Consider the following 19173-nt stretch of genomic DNA (forward strand, 5'->3'; position numbering starts at 1 on the left):
GAAAGAATCAGTGGCTCATTGGATCATGATGCATGAGCATCCTTTTTCTATATGTGAAAAAAGAAGGATTCAATTTAATGCAAAGAAGAGAACGCCTGAGTGGCGAGGAATTACTAGAAACACAGCTAAAAGCTTATTGCATCAACGTTTATGAGGCAGAAAAGAGAAGTTGAAGAGTTTATTGAAAAATGTGAATAAAATCAGCCTCACAACGGATTGTTAAAAATCAAAGAACCAAAAGATCGAGTACATGATCATAACGGGTCATTGGATTGATGAAAGTTGGCAATTATAGAAGCATGTGCTTAACTTTGTTTATATTCCACCTCCACGTCGAGGTCTTGAAATTGCAATTGCCATTTGGCGCTGCTTGAAGGATTGGGGCATCGAGAGTAAGATCCACACCATATCTGTGGATAATGCTTCTGCCAATGATTTAGCTATTGTAAAATCTGAAGGATTATGTGAAAAAAAAAAAAAGGAGACTGCTTTGTGAGGGAAGACTATTCCATGATGTTGTGCCCATATACTTTATCTCATTGCTCAAGATGGATTTTGAGAGATTAAAAATATTGTTGATGCTAAATGTGTGATAGTGTAGAGTATGTCCGATGATCCGATGTAAGACTTAAAATATGAGATAGTGAAGCAATTGAATTTACCAAACAACAAGTTAGTTGGTGATTGTTGGACAAGGTGGAACTCAACATATGAAATGTTGGCTGCTGCAATCAAATTCAAAGATGTCTTCCCAAGGTTTGGTGATCAGGAATCACATTATGATATTTGTCCAAGTGCAGAGGATTGGATAAAAGCAAAGAAAGTGTGCTCGGTATTAGGTTATTTTGGACTGCTGCGCACATTGTTTCTGGAAGTGATTATCCTACTTCGAATTTGTTCCTTAATGAGGTGAGCACAGTGAAAGTTTTGTTAGATAAGAAGACATTGGAGAATGATATATTCATTAGCACATGGTTGTAAGAATGAAGAACAAGTTTGACAAATATTAGGGAGAGACCAATTTGCTGATGTCTATAGCAGCAGTTTTGGATCCAAGGTTTAAGTTAAGACCACTTGAATTCTGCTTTCCAAGACTATATTTTTCAAAAAATGTTGAGAGGCAGATTGCTATTGTTCGGAAGACATTATATGAGCTTTATTTTGAGTATGTGGCTATTTTCAACATTGACGACGAGTCAATTGGAGAAGGGCAAAGAAACAAACTATCAAATTGAGATCTTAGAAATGTTGAAACTCAATGTAGCTGGTCTGAGTATGCTGAATATTTGAAGTCAGAGGAATCTATTCAACTTCAAAAGTCTAAACTTGAGTTATATCTTGAGGAAAACTGTTATATATTGGAGAAGGATAAGAAGGAGAGAAAGACTTTGATGTTCTGGAATGATGGAGAGTTCATGTCTTGAAGTATAAGATTTTTTCAATAATGGCAAGAGATATTCTAGTTATCTTGATGTTCTGGAATGATGGAGAGTTCATGTCTTGGTACGGAAAGTAGAGTTATAGATAGATATCGTGCATCATTGACTTCTGACACGGTTCAGGTGTTGATGTGCGAAGGAGATTGGCTGAGAAAGCGCTTTGGAGTGAAGAAAAAATCTTTAATAAGTTCTTTTGTATTTTAAAATTTTGAAAATGTCACTATTGTTTTTAACATATTATAAGTGTATTGAATTTTATTCATTGATTTGCAGAGCGACAAAAAAGCAACATATGTAAATTTGGCGCTTGATGGTGATGTGCTAAATGTACCTCATATAAATCAACTGCTGAAAATTGTATCAGTTGTTTCTTTTGTTTGAGATGATTTAATGTGGTGGATTTGAGGTTTGAAGTTTGAGATTCGAGGTTTGAGGTTTGAGGTTTGAGGTTTGAGATTGGAGGTTGGAATTTGAGCATAGATACTTCAATTGGTATTGACATCAAATTACGTGGTAACTTATCTTTTTTGTTGGGTTTGTTAACTTTCTAGCAAACCATATCTATAATCTTATGCTATTCTCATTCACTTGCAAAGAGATATATATATATATATATATATATTGGTTGAATTGTGTTATATGGTTCTAATTTAGTTTATTCTCATTTATTTTATGTAGGTTTGAGACGATAGCAACAAGAACGACTTCGTTTATGTTGACTTTAGGGACTCTTGTTATACTTTTGAACAAACATGGGTTTAGAAAGGCTTTTGAGTTTTGATAAATGGTTGATTGATATTTAGGTAGATTTAATCTCTATATATTGTGGTTTTGTGATTTCTATTTGGTTTTATAAATTTGGTAAGACTTGTTTGTTTTTGTAAATGGTTAGTTGATTAATAATAAATTATTCTATAAATGTGTTCAAAATTATAATTTAAAATAGGGTATTACGAGCTCGAGCTCAAGTTCATCATGCAAGAATTGAGCTCGAGCCATAACTCTCAAAATCGAGCTCGAGCTCGAGCTCGAGAAAAGGTCGAGCTCAGCTTGAGCTCGACTCATTTACACCCTAACGTAAATCGCGTTGAATCATCCTCCTATAATATAAATTTAGTCTATCTCGCTTTTTAGCGACATCAATGACCAATCACAAGTATATCATATTTGCCCTGTCATTAATTTGGTTGGACCAAACGCATTTTAGACTAAGATTTTCTCTTACGAACCATTTCAAAAAAGCAATTTTGCCACAAAAAAAAAAGACTTAATTTTTCTTGGTGAGGTTAGATGTAATTGTGAGTGGGATGATTTTATTTTTCTATATTCTTTTTTCAGTTCTGTACTCCAAGTTTCTAAGTCATGAAATTTGGTATCAATCTATTCAATTTTCATTCGCCTGGAGTACACTTCGATAGGTTGACCGTTAAAATAAATGGTCAACCTAATTTTGGAGCAAAAATTAGGTGGGATATTGTTATATAAGGGCATCTTTGGCTGTCATTTTGTTCAACATACAAAGAGTTTCTATTTTGATTTTAATTTTATAATTGAGGACAATAATAATGTAAAAGAAAATATATATTTAACCCAATTTCTATAAAAAAATACTAATTCAAATTATTATGGAAATACCAATTCAAATATTTTCTCCCAATTCAAGTCATTATGAAAATGTGGAGCAATGTAGAGATAACCGCCTAATAATAATTCAAAAAAATTAATAGAGTATTATGTTTAATGACCACTGGCATTGTTCGCAAAAAATAAACAAAAAAATCTAATAATCCACTCAAAGGGTGTCAATGTACTTTTGAGTTGAATAAAATTACATATGCATACTTTGAATAGTATACCGTTATTTGTGCACAAAATAAAAATACACTTCAATTATTGGTTTTAGCAGAGAGAATATTGTATATAATTTTATTAAATCTTTCTATTTCACCAATAACAAAAAAGCAAAAAAAAAAAAATCATCTGTTAAAATAATTGAAAGAAAAATAGGAAAAATTATAGCATACCCTCGATTAATAGAGTATGACAACATTTATATTGTGGCCATGCAAACAAAAAAAAAAAAAAAAGAAACATGTGGTTTTTCCAGTAAAATTGGATTAAATATGTATTTTTTTAAATTATTGTCCTCAACTATGAAACTGAAATCGAAATGAATCAAAATAGAGTTTTCTTTTTTTTTTTTTGTGTGTGTGTGTGTTGAATAAAGTGAAAGCCAAACATGCCCTTACATAGGCAAGTACCCGCCTAATTTTCTCTCCAAAATTGAAATCAAACGGTCAACTTAACGGAGAGTATTCAGACAGAAGAAAATTAAAAATTTTGGAGGCTAAATTTAATGACTTGAAAACGTAGAGGACTAAAACTGAAAAAAAAAGTATACTTTGAGTATAAAAATAAAATTATCCCAATGGTGAGTAATTAATTGTTCTAATAATTAACTCTATATCTTAAATGCTAAAACAAAGTACGGAATTTTAGTTTGAAGTCCGGCCAAATATGTAAAACATTTATTACATCAATAACGAGGAATGTGCATCTAATAAACCGTCCTTAGTTTCTTACATATTAATATAGTAGTAGCCTGCATGACTTTATATATGTCGACCCTTATCACTTCCATACAATACGTATATATATATATATATATATATATATAGACACGCACACTATAAAATATATATATATATATAATATTTAAATTTAATTAATTATCATAATTAAAAATTAATAGTAATATTAAAAAATTATTAACCACGGTCACATATTAATTATTGATTGTGATTTTATCGAGTGTGGCTAATACATTTGTCATGGTTTAATGTCATGGAAAAAATAATTTTCATGAGGAATAAATTAAGGTTCTGCACGTCAATTTTAATTAATTGTGATTAATAATAGTTGTTACTACGTACGATTTTAATTCATAACGAATAAAATCATAACTAATACTAACTTTTTTTCCTAGTGGCAAATACCCACGTGGACAACCATTTCAGCTGTCTATACGATGTATATTAGTAAAAAATGTTAACCGCCAAGGGTAAAAATATAATTTAACATATATGAGACACATATTAAACAAATGCAACCCACTACACAATATAACTTCCAACACTATTATAAATACCAAAAATATTATTTTCCTTAGGCTAACTGTTATTCGTTGATAGTGACCACTCTTACTAAAAAACTCCCTCGAAAATCGTATTTTCACCTGGTGAGTTATCGTGTCGCAGGTAAAATTCCCAATTTTATCCTTTCATAAAAACATCCAACACATCAGTATAGATACCCACACAGATTGTCTTCTCCATCCGTATATTCCGATGAAAGCCATTTTCAGTAGATGCTTTGTTCTCTCTTTCCCCTGAAATCCAATCACGACTATTTGTCATCCCCACCACCGTATATATATAGAACTACGGACACACATACACACACATATAAATACGTATAAAATTATCATTGAAGAGTATGCATGAGAGTGTGAATGGGGACGTGGGCCGTTTGGATGGAATTGATGTAGGAGAGGAATACGCGGGGGAGGATTTGAGGGAGCGAATAAAATCATCTCGAGGGAGCCGGTTTAGGCTGATAGGGAACGAGCTGGGGCTCGACTCGGCCAGCCGCCGGTCCAGCAGACAGAAAGACCTCTGGCAAGGCTGCTTACTCGTTCACCCTGATCATAACAGGTAACCCTATACATACATGTGGTTATGTCTCTACATATACTGTCTTTGCTGAATAATTCTTATCCAAATCAAATTAATTACAGAACAAACCTCATATATTTCTATTGATCACTTTTTTTAATGTTATTTTTTTAAGTGACTAAAAATTAATTCTTGAAAATAGCCATGTGGCATAGGCACTATGGCTGTAAATGTGTGCATTTTGAAGGAAAATGAATCACTTTTGGTCCATAAAATATGCTTATTTTTCTTTTAATCCCATATTTTTTAGAAAATTAATTTTGGTTCCAACCTCAGCAAGAATTAAAAACAAAATCTACGAAAATATGGGATGACAAGTAAAAAAATTATTTTATGGGGCCAAATACAATATAATTTTCTTTCCGATGTGGATTTAACGTTCACGTGTATGTCATGTGGGCAGTATCTCGTTAATTTTTAATGGAGTGAAGAAAAAAAAAAAATAAATATGCTATTTGATAAGACTAGAGGTGGCAAATGGGGTGGATTGAATTGGGTGTGGATAATTAGGTCCAAATGAATTCTGTTCATAATAATTCGGGTCCAATATGAATTGAAATGAATCAGTCAAATACTGATCGTGCTAGAAATGATGGGTTTGGGTTCAATATAATAAAAAATTCAATTTTGTGATAGAAGTTTGAATTGTCATAAAATATTGTTATTAATTTTTAGTGAGTTATGTGTGTTATGATTCAAATATAATTATGAATTTTTAGCCTTTAATATTTCATTTTCTCAAAATATTGCACGGGGATTTTTTTATTTATTAGAAGAAAATTATATATGAGGACTAAAATTAAAAAAAATTAATATATATAATACAATGTGAGAAAATTATAATAAATGAGACTAAAATAAAAAAATACCCGAATATATGGAACCGAATATATAATATTTTATAAATATGATGAGATCCATTTCAGATCCATAAGAAATCATATGGAACCTGTCATCTAATTGGACTTATCAAATATATTAACCCACATTGGACTCATAATCATAATAACATTTTTCATAAATTGTATGATATTATTAAAAATGACATTTAATTGATTAATAAAAAGTCAAAAAATGAAATCCAATTATTAGGACTCATATAAAACCAATAATATATATATAATTGAATTTATTAAATATAACCCAAGTTAAACCATCTTAAACCCATAGGTTAAAGATTAGAAGTTGGAACAATGGGTTTTAACCCTAATTGCCATCATCCTCTAGATAAGACCAAATGTGCTGTATTTAGGATAATTTCACTTTTGGTCCTTTAAATTAGTCATTAAATTATTTTTCATACATAATATTCTTATTTTATCAATTTTGGTCAAAAAATTTTCTTAAAAATGATCAAAGTTAGTCTTGACGGTTAGTTGATCGTCTAAGTTAACAGATGGACCTTTTTAGAGGGAAAAAGAAAAATGCAACAAACCAACAATGAAAACCAAAATTTAACAGTCCCTTGTTTGTCACATGGAAAAAAGGCGTGGGGCATCATTTGAGTGCAAAATAGCTAAAATTGAGAGAAATTCATTTTGTTCCCATAAGTTACTACTAGATCACTTTCAGTGTCCTATGTTCTGATCTCATCAATTTTGTCCCAAATTTTCTTACAATAATCAACTTTAGTTGACCAAAAAGGTCCTTCCGATGTTTAGATGGTCAATTAACACTCAAAACTAACTTTGGTCATTTTAAGAAAATTTGAGAATCAAAATCGATGAGGTAGGAACATGAGGTACCAGAAGTAAGGAGATCAAAAATGAAATTATTCTTGCTATAATTTTATCAAAAGAAAAGGACTAAAATTAAAATCTTGTAAGTCAAAGGTTGAACTAAAAGTAAACAATCGGCCTATCTTATTAGATCAAAAATGTGATTTTGCCCTACTGCTGAGCACAGTTAGTCCATAGCAAGCACTGCTTTTCACAACTGGGAATATTGATTCTTGAAGGAAAAATGCAGGTGGTACAGGGCGTGGGAGAAGTTCATACTAATATGGGCAATTTACTCATCATTCTTTACTCCAATGGAGTTCGGATTCTTCAGGGGACTGCCCAAGAACCTAATCTTTTTAGACATTGCTGGTCAAGTGGCATTCCTCCTCGACATCATCTTGCAATTCTTTGTGATCTATAGAGATAGCCACTCCTACAAAATGGTCTACAACCGGAACCTCATTGCCCGTCGGTTAGTTCTCTAGTTTACAGGGTTAAATGCAATTTACCCTCTTGTGTTATGTGAAATGAGTAAATAAATCGTTATGCTGTATAACTCTGCATTGTTTTTATATACGTTCCTAATTAATGTTCTTTTGTTTGGTTTCTGCAGATATCTCAAATCTCATTTTTTCACCGATTTCCTAAGTTGTATGCCTTGCGATATTATTTATAAGGTTTGGTTCTCTGGTTCCCTCAATTGTCTTCAACATATCATATTTGCCATATACCGTTTTTGTATTTCCAAAAATACAAAGGGTGATAATACACGGATTAAATGTAATTTACCCTATGTATTAATGAAAAAATGCAAAAAAAATTTATAGAAAAATAAAGTGCAAAAACTCTCTTTATAATTTAAAAAATGATGTAATTTACCATCCTTCCCAAGCTTGATTACGCGCTTCTCATGTGCTATTGACCATTAGTTTCACAGTCAAACTTATAGGGGAAGCAATAGTGATAAAAATAGAAACATTAGGTGCCAAGATTGATGAGTTCAAAACATGAGGTACTAAAACTGAATTGATGGTATAGTTAGGGTACCAAAAGTGAATTATCCATATGTTGTTTTATTGAAGTTGTTTGAATATTGTAATCCTAGTATATTGGTTGATTTAAAAATATTAATATTATTTTAAAAAATAAAAATACATAAATTTAATGAACATTTGATGGGGGTCAAGATGCATAGTCAGCCTAGTTAGACTAACTCAATCCAAAATTAAATTGAACCAATAAAAATATGGGCTGATTTGGCCCAGACTCGCTTGGGATTGGGCTGGTCTTGGGCCAGTCTCAAGAATCGATACCTGGTATCAGCCTAGCCCAGTAGCTAGGACCACCTACTACTATCGAGCTTGGGACGGGCCTGTTGGGCTTTCTTTTTTTTCTTTTTTTAATGATGCATGATGTGTAATTTTTATTTTATTCTTCTAAGATGACTATTCTAATAGTTTTTTTATACTTATGAAACTCTAAAAACTTTTATCTTTATTGTTTTAGTTCTAAATTTTTAGTACTTTACTCATTAATACTCTTTGTTTTTTTTTTTCAAAATTTATTTGAAGTCCTTTTTGGATTATTATTATTTAAAATTATTATTGTGAGCTTGTTAATCAAATTATTATTGAAGTCCATTATATATTTTTAACTATTATTTTTTCATAATAAATTTTCGTGTGATCTAATTTATTATTTATTTTTTTCTAAGATAATTATAAATTTCAGTAATAGTTTATAAGAAAACTTCAATATCATAAAACAAAATCATAAAACAATTACATTCAGATTTGATGCAGGCCTGGTCTGGGCCTAGTCCAAACCTCAATCGGCCCGATCCATGGGTTACACCTGAGTTTAAAAATGAATTGAATTGGAGCCCATTTAGAGGTTTAGGACCGCCATAAGATCTGTCATGAATAATAATTGCCCATCTTAAGCCGGATGTTTTTGAGCTAATCCATACCGATCAAATCGACGTAGCCCACTATGCACCTTGATAGGGAGGGGGGGTGCTTTTCACTTGCAACGATTCTGAATCGACAATAAGTAGCGGGGGCTTTTCACTTGCAACGATTCTGAATCGACAATAAGTAGCAACTGCAAGACTATTTGTCACGACTTGGATAAAAACAGGACTATTTACATGTGTTTTGTAAGATGAATTATAGGATTAAATTTATCAATGTTATAGTAATATGATAAAATGTGTTAAAAACGTAATAGTTGGAGTTCTAAACGTAGTTTCGGAAAGATGAAGGACTAAGAGTAAAATATCCCTCAGTTAAAGACCTAAAATAAAATTTTGCCAAAAAAGTGAGAGATCACTAATATTTAGAATATTTGAATTGAAATTTTTAGGATGGCCACTAAAAAAGTATATCTAAAGGAGACTTGCAAGCTCGTGAAACTTATACGAAGATGATGAGGAAAAATTGCATGTTACGTTCCATAAGTTAGTCTCTTCTTTAGTCTCATTGTTTTCAAATTGATCATTATTACAAGAAAATAACTCAATACCAATGGAAAAAAATTAATGTCGAGCTAATTAGCAAATAAAATTTCGTTGCTAATCTACATCATTGAATACAAAAAATTTACTTGCTAATGAATTTAACAATGAAACTTTATTTGCTAAAGAATTTAGCAAGGAATTGCTTAAAATATAGAGTAAATAATGTAGATTAGTAACGAAAGCTTTACTTGCTAATTAGTTTAATGTTGATCTTAGTATCAAAGTTTTTTGCAGCTCTTGAGCTATTTTTTTGGGGAAAATGCATACCACCAACCTGTGATATCCAAAATGAGTAAATTACCGTTCTGTAAAGAACAAAATACCAAATTATCTCCATGTCTTCTTCAATAATAAGCAAATTAACCCCCAAAAGAGGTGGTGTATTAGACGCTCCTTTAATGCAATTTTGATTGGTTTTTTTAAATAATAAAATATTATTTTATATAAAAATATATAATATTATTATTATATACAATATATCTTTATTTAAACATAAAGGAACTAACTTATCGCCGCTGGCCGCTGGCCGCCAGCCTCCCTCCCCTTCCACAAAAACCCTACCCCAGTTTGTGTCCCAAAACCCTTCCCCTGACACCCTGCCCTTCCCCCATCGCCGTCGCCCACCCCCTACCCCAAAAAGCTGTTCTTGTTGCTGCCCCCTTCCCCAGAAATCCTTTCTGTCACCGCCCACTCTTTACCCCAAAAACCCTTCCCCCTTCCCTTGTCGCCGCCCCCTTCCCCGTCGTAGCCTCCTTCCCCCGTGCCCATGGTTGCCGTCACCGTTGCCACCCTGCGCCTCCATCCACTGTCAGTCTCTTTTTCTGTCTCTTTGTGTATATATAAGTATATATACATGTATATATCATTATAATTATAATTATAATATATTTTGTTAAAAATTATATAAATATATCTTATATAAAAATTTATTTTTAAATCCAGAACGTTGATTTTGAATTGAAATAAAATCTAGTCCATTGATTTACTAGTTAAATTTGAACCTTATATTCAAAATCAAATCAAATCCGACGGTTCTTAAATAATATTATAAATATAATTTTTTATAATTTAATTTAAAAAAATTAAAGAAAAAGCATGTGCAGTTCACGAATCGCATGGGAGAGGGTAATTTGCTGAATTTTGAAGAATATAGAGAGGTAACTTGGTATTTTCTTTTCATTGGGGGGGAATTTGCTCATTTTGGATATCACATGGGGTGATATACATTTTTTTCTATTTTTTTTAATGTACTTTGTATCTTATAACTCTAAAAAATTTGCAATTTTAGTTCTAAATTTTAATTCCATTAATTTTTCTTTTACAAAACGACCTTAATTCTTCTCAAAACTTAAAAGAGCTCGCACCATGCTCGCATGTGTTATATTTCTGTGGAAAAACAATGGACAAAACGTAGCGCTAACTTGTTGGATGTAAAACGAAATTTTGAAATCGTGTTTCCTGTGGTTAATAATTAGGGAATTGGAGAAAAAGAAGAGGTGAGATATCTTTTGTGGATCAGATTGACTCGGATTCGCAAGGTCACTGATTTCTTCCGGAGACTGGAAAAGGATATTAGAATCAACTATCTGTTTACGAGGATAGTAAAACTTCTGAGTGTGCAGCTCTACTGCGCGCATACAGCAGCCTGCATTTTCTACTATTTGGCAACTACTCTGCCTGAGGAGAAAGAAGGATACACTTGGATCGGGAGTTTGAAAATGGGCGACTACAGTTATGCCCACTTCAGAGAGATTGATATCTGGAGACGATACACCACTTCTATGTATTTCGCAATTGTCACCATGTCAACTGTCGGTGAGTCCTAATTCTTTGCTGGGGGAAAAATGCAATTTTAGTTTGAAAATTTAGAAATTTTGACATTTTTTATTCTCTATGAATTGGATTTGGTAATTTAGTACTATAATTTTAAAATTTTGGTAATTTTAGTTATTTTTCAACCAATTTGACTAAAAATTGCATATGACTTGCCATGACCTGAGTAAATAGTAATTTTAGTCTTGTAACTTAGAAGGCTGACATTTTTCGTCCTGCATAGATTAACTTACAGGACTAAAATTATATTTTAATTGGGTTATGTGCAAGTCACATGTAATTTTTTTATCAAATTGATCGGAAAAGACTAAATTTACCAAAAATTTAAAGTTATATTACTAAATTATAAAAATAAATTTGTACAAGATCAAAAGTGCCACCTCCCAAAATTAGAGGACTAAAATTGAAATTTTCCCTTCTTGCAAGTCAAGATTTTACTGAGAAATGACCAAGTTCATGATCTAATATGGAAAAACTATTCAAGAAATTAGCTTTTTTATCTTCATGGGAAATTTCACTTTGGGTCCCTGAGGATTAATTAAATACAATAGCTTACCCCCTAAAAAATTAAAACAGTTCAAAACCCTCTACATAAAAAAGATACAAAAAACTCCCCTGATACGTGAAAACTGATGCACGCTACCTCCCAGTCCGAGGGGCTTTTATGCATCATTTTTCAAATGGCAAGAGAGTTTTTAGTACCATCTTTTATCATTAGGTTTTTTTCTTTAACGTTTCTAATTTCACAAGGGTAATTGTAAATAGGGTAAATTGCATAATACCTCCTGTATTTTGATTAAATAGTGTGAAACCCCCTGTGTTAATTTAATAGACAAAAAACCCCGTATTTTATAAAATACAGCAAAAAATCCCTCTCTATTAAAAACAAACGGAGAGTGACTCACACTCGCCTTTTGTGCGAGTGAGCTTCATTTTTTTATCTTTTTGAGGATTACTTTAAGTATATAAATATCCATTTTGCACCTTTCTTTCATATCTAACTACATTTTAGATTGATTTATTTATGTTATTTTATTTATATATATCTCATTATATATTTAATTCATTTAAATTACCTTTTGAGTTCACATATATTATAAAAAAGTATATTTATTATGAAATATATTAATTTAAATATAAAAACAACTAAACAGTATATACTAAAAATTTGATTTAAAAAAATACAAATTGAATATTCTAAAATTATTTTTAAATTAAAAATTCATACCAAATATAATTTAAATATAAAATACATATTTAATATAGTAAATTTTTTTTTCAATTAAAAATTCATATGAGATATTAAAATTACTTATAATAATTATTTATTATTAACTAAATTAAATTATTATTAATTAAACTATATTTCAATGAATTTTATTTTTTTATAAAATATACTAATTAAATATCAAAATACCAACAAATTATATTAATTAGTTTATATTATATTTTTTACTATAAATATTATTTAAAATATTTTTATTTTTAAAAAATAGATTTTTTTTCTTCTTCTTCTTCCCGTGGCCGGCGATGGCACCTGGTGATGGGGCGACGTCGCTTGGATTTGGCCGCCGCCCCTTCCAGTAAGGGGCGGCCAAACGAGGGCGACCTCACCATCGCTCTCTGTGCGCAAGGGCAAAGGCGATGTTGCCAAGACTATTCTAGGTGACGGCTTCACTGTCCACATAAATGGCGACGGTCACCGCCTATTATATTTGTATATATATATATATATTTATAGTGTATATATAATTATATATAAATAAAAAATAAATTTTAAATTACTTAAAATTTGGGCATTCATTTTTAACAATTGAGATTAATGGTTGATATAATGATGGTATAACGGGCAATTTAGGACAAAAATCTAACACCATTAAACTTAGTTAACGGAAGAAAAGAATATGCAATATTTTGAAAAATATAGAGGATTTTTTGCGTATTTTTTTAACACAGGGGGTTTTAGCTAAATTTTAAAAATACAAGAGGTTTTATGCAATTTATATTTGTAAATAACCATAAGTTAGTCATTAAATTAATTTTGGTACTCCATATTATGTTTTTATCAATTTTGGTCCCCAAACTTTTTTGAAGTGCTCAAAGCTATTTGATTGTAGAAATTAACAACCCATACCTACCATACCAAAAAGTTAGAGGACCAAATTGTCAAACCCCTGTATATACAGGACAAAAACTCCATTAAACCCTATTTGAAAACTGATGCACACTACCTCCCAATCCAAGGTTCTTTTTGCATCATTTTTCAAATGAAAGGGAGTTTGTAGTACCTTCTTTTATCATAGGTTTTTTCCTTCACTTCTCTCATTTTACAGGGAGTAATTGTATTTAACCATGAGTTAGTAATTAAATTATTTTCAATACTTTATATTTTGATTTCATCAATTTTTGTTCCCAAGTTTTCTTGTTATGATCAAAATTGTCCTAACCGTTAGTTGATTGTCTAAACTAAAGGAAAGATCTTTTATAGTGAAAAAAGCAGCAGGAAACTAACAATAAAGACGAAAAATTAACAGCCCATGCTTGCCATTTGGAAAAGAGGTGGTATAGATGGAATATTTTGGGGGTGAAATTTAGTGACTAACTTAGGGGATCAAAAGTAAAATCTATCCATTTTATTTATTATGAGGGTAAATTACAACTATATCCCTGAGATTTAGTATAATTACAAATACCCTTTTGTTGTTGAAAAATTAAAAATATCCTATAAATGAAAAATGATTATGTAGCCTCTAAATGATGAGGTAAAACTACTATTTTATCCTTGTTGATTTTTTAAAAGAAAAACATTTGGAAAAAGTATATTAAAAAGATTGAGGGTAAATAAAGTAAATAATGCATAGAGAATATTACTGCATGAGAATATTTTAGAAAACTCTATAAAAATATATAAAATTATAATTAATAATATAAAAGATATTTTAGTCAGTTCACTATAAAAAGTAGACGAATACCTGAAGGAGGCTGACAGATGAGCTTGTTGTTTGTTAGAATCAAAAGTATTTAATTATAATTTTTGCAACAACTTAAAGATATTAATAATTATGTCAAACTTTAAGAAAAGTGGTTGTCATTTAACCTTATTTTGAGCTTGAATTCCTACTCCTCTATTACCATATACTTGTAGATTATGCATAATTTAGTGGAATGTGTGGACATAAATTATAGGCAATATTGCATTTTTCGCCCTGTATTAATAAGGGGTTGGCAATTTTGGTCCTCTATCTTTTGAGGTGGCAATTTTGGTCCTATATCTTTCAAATGTTTGCGATTTTGGTCCTTTAGCTAATTTTATGACCATTTTGCTCTAGTGAAAAAATTAACCGTAGTCCACTACATGCTCTAAGACAGGCCCAACATGCTTTTGAAATAAATTAAACCTTCATAAATTCATACCTGTTTTGACCGCTTTGGTCTCGGGTATTCCAAGTCCTCGATTTTACGAATTTTCTCCAACCACACTACCACGGTAGATGGTTCGCAGGTACTTGACTCTTTCAAAAATAAAAAACACCGCCCTATTTTATTTTCCACTTTAGGGCGTAAAAGCACTCCAATATAGAGACTTAATTGAATTTTGGACAAACAAGTTGAATATAAGTCTTACTTTTACTGAATGAACAGTTTAGTTTCTTATATAATAGAGGATTTGACTCGTTGGGAAAACACCCATAAACTAAGAATTAGAAAAAATTACAAAAATTTAGATCCTCAGAATATCATGTTTTGAAGAATTGGAGAAAATTTCTTATGATGCCCATCTGCTTCATTGCTCCCTTAATTATAGACATCCATAGACTTCAAATTTGGACTCCAAACTTATTTTTGATGACGTCACTGCGTTCATCATCACCTTGTTTCTTTTGGATGACGTCATTGCGTTCGTCATCTCTGCATTATTTTCAATTGTTGGCTATAATGGCTTGTCTACCATGTGATTGCTAGTTGGCCTTTTTGCTTCTAACTATTGGCCTTTGTCATCTTGTTCGACAGTCTCACTTTTGAATTTTTACATTCTGCAATTTTTACTTCGCCTTGTAAATATCCTTTCTTTTACCGTTGTCCTGCTTTGGTTCGGGTTGTTTTTGGATGACCCAATTCTTTGTCCAGAACAGGGGCTTTTCTTATTTTTCATAGCAATGGCATATGTGGTTTTTCCATTGCCCAACATGCAACATGTTATATGTCGTCATTCTCGTGGCCTCAGTTGAATGCAACTTGTTCTCCTATTCGAGCATTCTCTTTTTCTCGAACATGTTTTCTGCAAACTTAGTATTTTTCCCTGTCAAGAAATTTAACAGGAATGATCCATCTAATTTGTGTGAAAATATTTTAAATGGATACTTGACTTTGTCCGTCTTGGTGAGACACCCATAGACCCCAAGCTCTCTTGATACAAATATTATTCTCACTAATGACTGATACCAGTGGAGCTTCTCCTGAGACAACCTTAATTTTGTTAAAAGCTACTATGTCTGGTCTTTGCAACTTGATGAAATAGAATGCTAGATGAGACCTTTTTTTTTTTCCTGCTGTTTCTGGAACTGCTGATATGAATTTTAACTCCAGAATATCTCCTCTCTTCAAGTGGGGGTTATTTTGCCAAGAATTATACACCGCCCTACTAATCTACTCCAGAAATTTTGAGATTTCCAAAAAACTCGAGACATAGTATGAATTGAAGCTAGTAACCTAAAGTCATACCATTCTCGAATCTCTTCTCGTTTGGACCCTTCTAACATCCAGACTGGGTTATATTTTTTGGATGTCTGGATGATGGTCTTGCTTGGGTTGACACCTTTGTGAGAAATTAATTTTTTCCACATTTGCTAATAAAACTGCCAAGTAGAAGAAGAAGGTATTAACTCGTTATGATTAACCTTAGAGGTGTCAGTCATCGCCTAAGGCTAATCTCTCCCTCTTTTATCTCGAGGTGCTGGGTTGACTAGATTCATTAGAGGTTTGCACTCCTTGTGACTCGATTGTTGTCGTTTCATCAGAATTTAGTGATAACCTCATACAAGCAGTACTTGAATCTGCCACTACAGGTTTAGAGCCCTGTACTCTAAGGGCATGTTTATGGTCATGCTCTGGCAACTCGCGAGTCATCACCGAGGGCGATGCCTTTCGAATTGATTCTTGTAAATCATTCTATGGCGAGGTTGAAGCCACCATGGTACTCCTTATTGCGATCTGGACAGTGTCAAGATCAGCTCTTTGAACTTGGCCAGCTACTTGGGTTTTCATCGGTAGCTATCCGAACTTTTTATCAAACTCCTCAAGGTTCTCCTTAAGATGCCTGGGCCTTAGAATCATAGAGTTTGCTTCCCATGTCTCCATTTCTTGTCAGAAAATTTGCAAAAATATTTTTGTGAAATTTTATAACGACAATATTATAGCAATAATATTGACATTCAGCTTGCCATTTGATAATATGTGCTCTCAATTTTGGATTCTAATTTGTTTTCAAGAAAGATTTAATATTGATATTATGAACTTTTAAGATGAATTCTTTAGCAATTAGAAATAAATGCCATTTCTTAAAAGTCTTCCAGACTGCAAACAACTCTTTCTCGTTGATGTGCTAAACTTGGGCCCGTTGTTCTGAGAACAACCTACTGTATATCAATAAGCTTCTTCTTCTGTAGTAGTCTTTTTCATGAGCACTGTCTCTCATCTATATTCATTGGCATTTGTCTAGATTACCGATTCATCTTCGTCCTGTGGTATGACGAGCTTAGACAGGTTACTGCAAACTTGTTTTAGCTCACAAATCCTTTAAGTGTGGATTTCTTTCCATTTTCCCTTTGAACTTTCTGTTTCTTTCAAAAGTGGTCGGAAAATTCCTTTTGTATTTTGCAAGATCCTTAATAAAGGTCATTATAAAATTAATAACTCCCCAAAAGCTCTACAAGTGCTTTTTGTCTTTGAGTATGTTTAAAAAATTGCGGATTTTCTCCACAATATGGTCCTGTAACTCAATACCTGCTTTGTCAATAAGAATTTTTAGAAATTCAATTGTATTGACAGCAAAAGTAGCTTTCTTCTCAGAAAGCACTAAATCTTCTCTATGACATGCGTTAGAAAATATCTCAAGATATCTAACATGATCTTTCATATTTTTGGATGCAAGAAGTATGTTGTCAATGTAGACAAACATAAACTCAAAATAATCTTTGAAAAGATTATCTATTTTTCTTTAAAATATTTGGGGTGCATTAGCTAATCCCATTGATAGCATATTCTCGATATACTGTCTCTGTGGTGTGGAGAATACAGTAATTTTCTTGATTCACTCTCCTTCTTAATCTAATAAAAATTATATTTGCAATCAAAGATTGAAAACACTTTTGCACCTTTAATGCAGTTAATTAAGTGCTCTCTACTCGGATTGCAATAACCATCAAATTCTAATATTCTATTAATTCCTTAATAGTTAATTACCAACCTGAGTTTACCTCTTTTTATCTAACTATGGTTTCTTACCAGAAAGCCAGCGCTATTGTAAGCAGAGACTCCAAGCTTGATGAGTCCAAGATTGATATACTCCTTGATAATCTTCTGCATATATCTCTTATCCTCCATGTTCATTTGGGTAGGTTTGTATCAAACATACTCGTACTTGCACTCCTCTTTAACCTTTAGAGTAGCTTTAATTTTGTTCCTATCTCAGCATGCTAGAGAGTTCTCACTAAAATTCCTCTAGATAAGTCTCATGACGTTCTCAAGAGAGAGCTTGCTTTCTTCGCTAATATCTAGCGATTTTATCTCCTATAATGCTTCTATAAGATTCTTTATCTCCTCCTCAGATTCTTCATAGAAGCTATTGCTATCAATGAATCCGTTTTGCCTAAAAGATAAAAGGGTTTTTATCAAATTTTCACTTATCCTCCATTTTCAGTTAGGTCAATTTGGCATCATCAGCACGGTTGCTGCGAAAATTTATGGGCTTTATCCTGTTAAATGCCTTTTCTCTTTGCAAAACTTATATATCACTACCACAATTGGTAGTAAAAATAAACAGTTTTCTAGTGTTATCTTGCACATATTTTGCAAAGGTTTGAATAAAATTGTTGCCCAATAAAATATCAGCACCTGTATCATGAAAGTAGATAGAAGGCATTTTCACCCTATACTAAGGTGTTCCAAATGCTCTCCCAATCATGATTTTTTCCTCTCTTATACCCTTATTGACTATTAGGATTTTTTGTGAAGAATCCTTGCATTCAATAATGGGTAAAGTTTTCATATATATATGAAAAAGAGACTCGTCATTCAATCCTTATGGTAACACCATCAATACTGAATTTTATACCGTTATCTTTGAGGAAACTTAGTTCTAAGAGCTAAGTTTTCGGTCTAAAACTGGGTGATCTTTTATAACGATATCAACACCACCTATTCTAAGTATTCTAATTAGATCTGGTGTCATTACCTTAGCAAATTCTTTGAAAATCCTAGGAATTTCAATATACTCTTTCCTAGAAAACAAATCAGAATGATGTGTGTTGGAAAGGGCATAAGTTATTTTATAAGTTATAGAATATGGTCTATTACCTTCTTTTATTAGATCTTTTCTTTTAAAATCCTGATGAAGGGTTAAGACTCAACTGAAATCTTGGTCTGCTAGGTTGTATGCAATCTTAGGATGAATATATCAAGCACTAATTTTTCTGCTTACAAATTACCTATCATTGTCCCAAGACAACCATTTCCTAAGTTATTGATTCTTCTATGCATTATAGATAAATGTATTTTTGAATCAATTCCTTTTTTAAAAGTTGCTTTTATTACTACTTCAATAGTTTCTATATGGATGCATTTCATATTAAAAGTTTCATTTGCTCTAAACTTACTTAATTCCTCAAGAATTTCTATTTAGGAATAAGCTGCATTTCTGTCACATTACC

At 31.8% G+C, this 19173-nt stretch overlaps 1 protein-coding gene across 1 annotated transcript in view; it reads left to right on the forward strand.

Moving 5' to 3' along the window:
- Positions 1-4934: 4934 nt before the first annotated feature.
- LOC105167785 (potassium channel SKOR) overlaps positions 4935-19173 on the forward strand; it is a 33998-nt gene continuing 19759 nt past the window's right edge. The window contains exons 1-5 of the mRNA XM_088883253.1: positions 4935-5152; positions 7142-7366; positions 7508-7571; positions 9911-10219; positions 10888-11227. Coding sequence (XP_088739379.1) covers positions 4935-5152; positions 7142-7366; positions 7508-7571; positions 9911-10219; positions 10888-11227 — 1156 coding nt within the window. The remainder of the gene's footprint in view (positions 5153-7141; positions 7367-7507; positions 7572-9910; positions 10220-10887; positions 11228-19173) is intronic.

The sequence above is a fragment of the Sesamum indicum genome, linkage group LG8, assembly GCF_026168435.1.
Source record: "Sesamum indicum cultivar Baizhima isolate 11 linkage group LG8, ASM2616843v1, whole genome shotgun sequence".
Taxonomy (NCBI): domain Eukaryota; kingdom Viridiplantae; phylum Streptophyta; class Magnoliopsida; order Lamiales; family Pedaliaceae; genus Sesamum; species Sesamum indicum.